We start from the raw sequence: 1,186 nt of genomic DNA on the forward strand, positions 1-1,186 counted from the left end.
GCTACTACTGGCCAACGCTGAAAAAAGATGCCTTTGAATTCTCCCGATCTTGTGATAAGTGTCAGCGATATGCCAATTATTACAACAGCCCCGTGGCCTCTCTCATATCCCTCATGAGCCCCTGGCCCTTCTCCATGTGGGGAATTGATCTGATTGGGGAACTGCCGAAGGCCAGGGGAGGTGTCAAGTATGCGGTGGTTGCGATAGACTACTTCACTAAGTGGGCAGAGGCCGAGCCCCTAGCCACCATCACGGCAAAAAAACTCAGGGAGTTTGTACACAAGGCTATTGTGTGTCGTTATGGCATCCCTTACAAGATGATATATGACAATGGGAAATAATTTGATAGCAAGGAAATGCGAGAGTTTTGTGAGAAGCTGGGTATTCAGAAGAGCTTTAGCGCAGTCTACCACCCCCAGAGTAACGGGCAGACGGAGGCTGTTAATAAAATCATTAAGCATACCTTGAAGGAAAAGCTTGAAGAGAAGAAAGGAGCATGGCCAGAGGAGCTCGCCCAGGTCCTGTGGTCTTACAACACTACACCCCGAACCACAACTGGAGAGACCCCTTTCTCTCTGGTATATGGGTGTGAAGCTATGGTGCCCGTTGAAGTGGGAGCAGGATCTTTTCGAAGGGACAACTATGACTCAGAGGAAAATGAGGTCAATCATCGACTCTATTTGGACAAAGTCGAAGAAACTCGAGAAGATGCTCAGATCAGGGTAGCAGTATATCAGCAGATGACAGCTAGGCACTATAACAGTAAGGTTAAAGCCCGAACTTTTAAGGTGGGAGATTTGGTTCTACGCCGGGTCATGCCAAATACCAAGGTAGTGAGTCATAGAGTCTTTGGAGCGAATTGGGAAGGCCCTTACAAGATAAAGTCAGTGCTCTGGGAGAAAACCTACCACCTCAATGATATACAGGACAAACTGATCCTGAGAGCCTGGAATGCGGAACACCTCCGCAAATATTATCAGTAATACTATTCTTTTCAGACTTAGTATTATCTTATAATACTCCTAAGTCTCGGGGGGTAGTGCCATATAGGTGCCTCCCTGAGACTACAAGCATGTACTCCTTTCAGTTCCCATTATCTATGAATAAAACGATTGATTTCTATTTTGTGCACTTGACATTTTAACTTTTGTTAAACACCCAGCAGGGGAGCCCATCCTTGGGAACC

At 46.3% G+C, this 1,186-nt stretch overlaps 1 protein-coding gene across 1 annotated transcript; it reads left to right on the forward strand.

Annotated features, from left to right (window-relative positions):
* The first annotated feature begins 596 nt into the window (after window positions 1-596).
* LOC141679553 (uncharacterized) lies at window positions 597-983 on the forward strand. The gene has a single exon (XM_074486025.1). It carries the CDS (start codon window positions 597-599, stop codon window positions 981-983), a length of 387 nt encoding a protein of 128 aa, XP_074342126.1.
* The last annotated feature ends 203 nt before the right edge of the window (window positions 984-1,186 follow it).

This window comes from Apium graveolens, chromosome 8 (assembly GCF_009905375.1).
Source record: "Apium graveolens cultivar Ventura chromosome 8, ASM990537v1, whole genome shotgun sequence".
Taxonomy (NCBI): Eukaryota; Viridiplantae; Streptophyta; class Magnoliopsida; order Apiales; family Apiaceae; genus Apium; species Apium graveolens.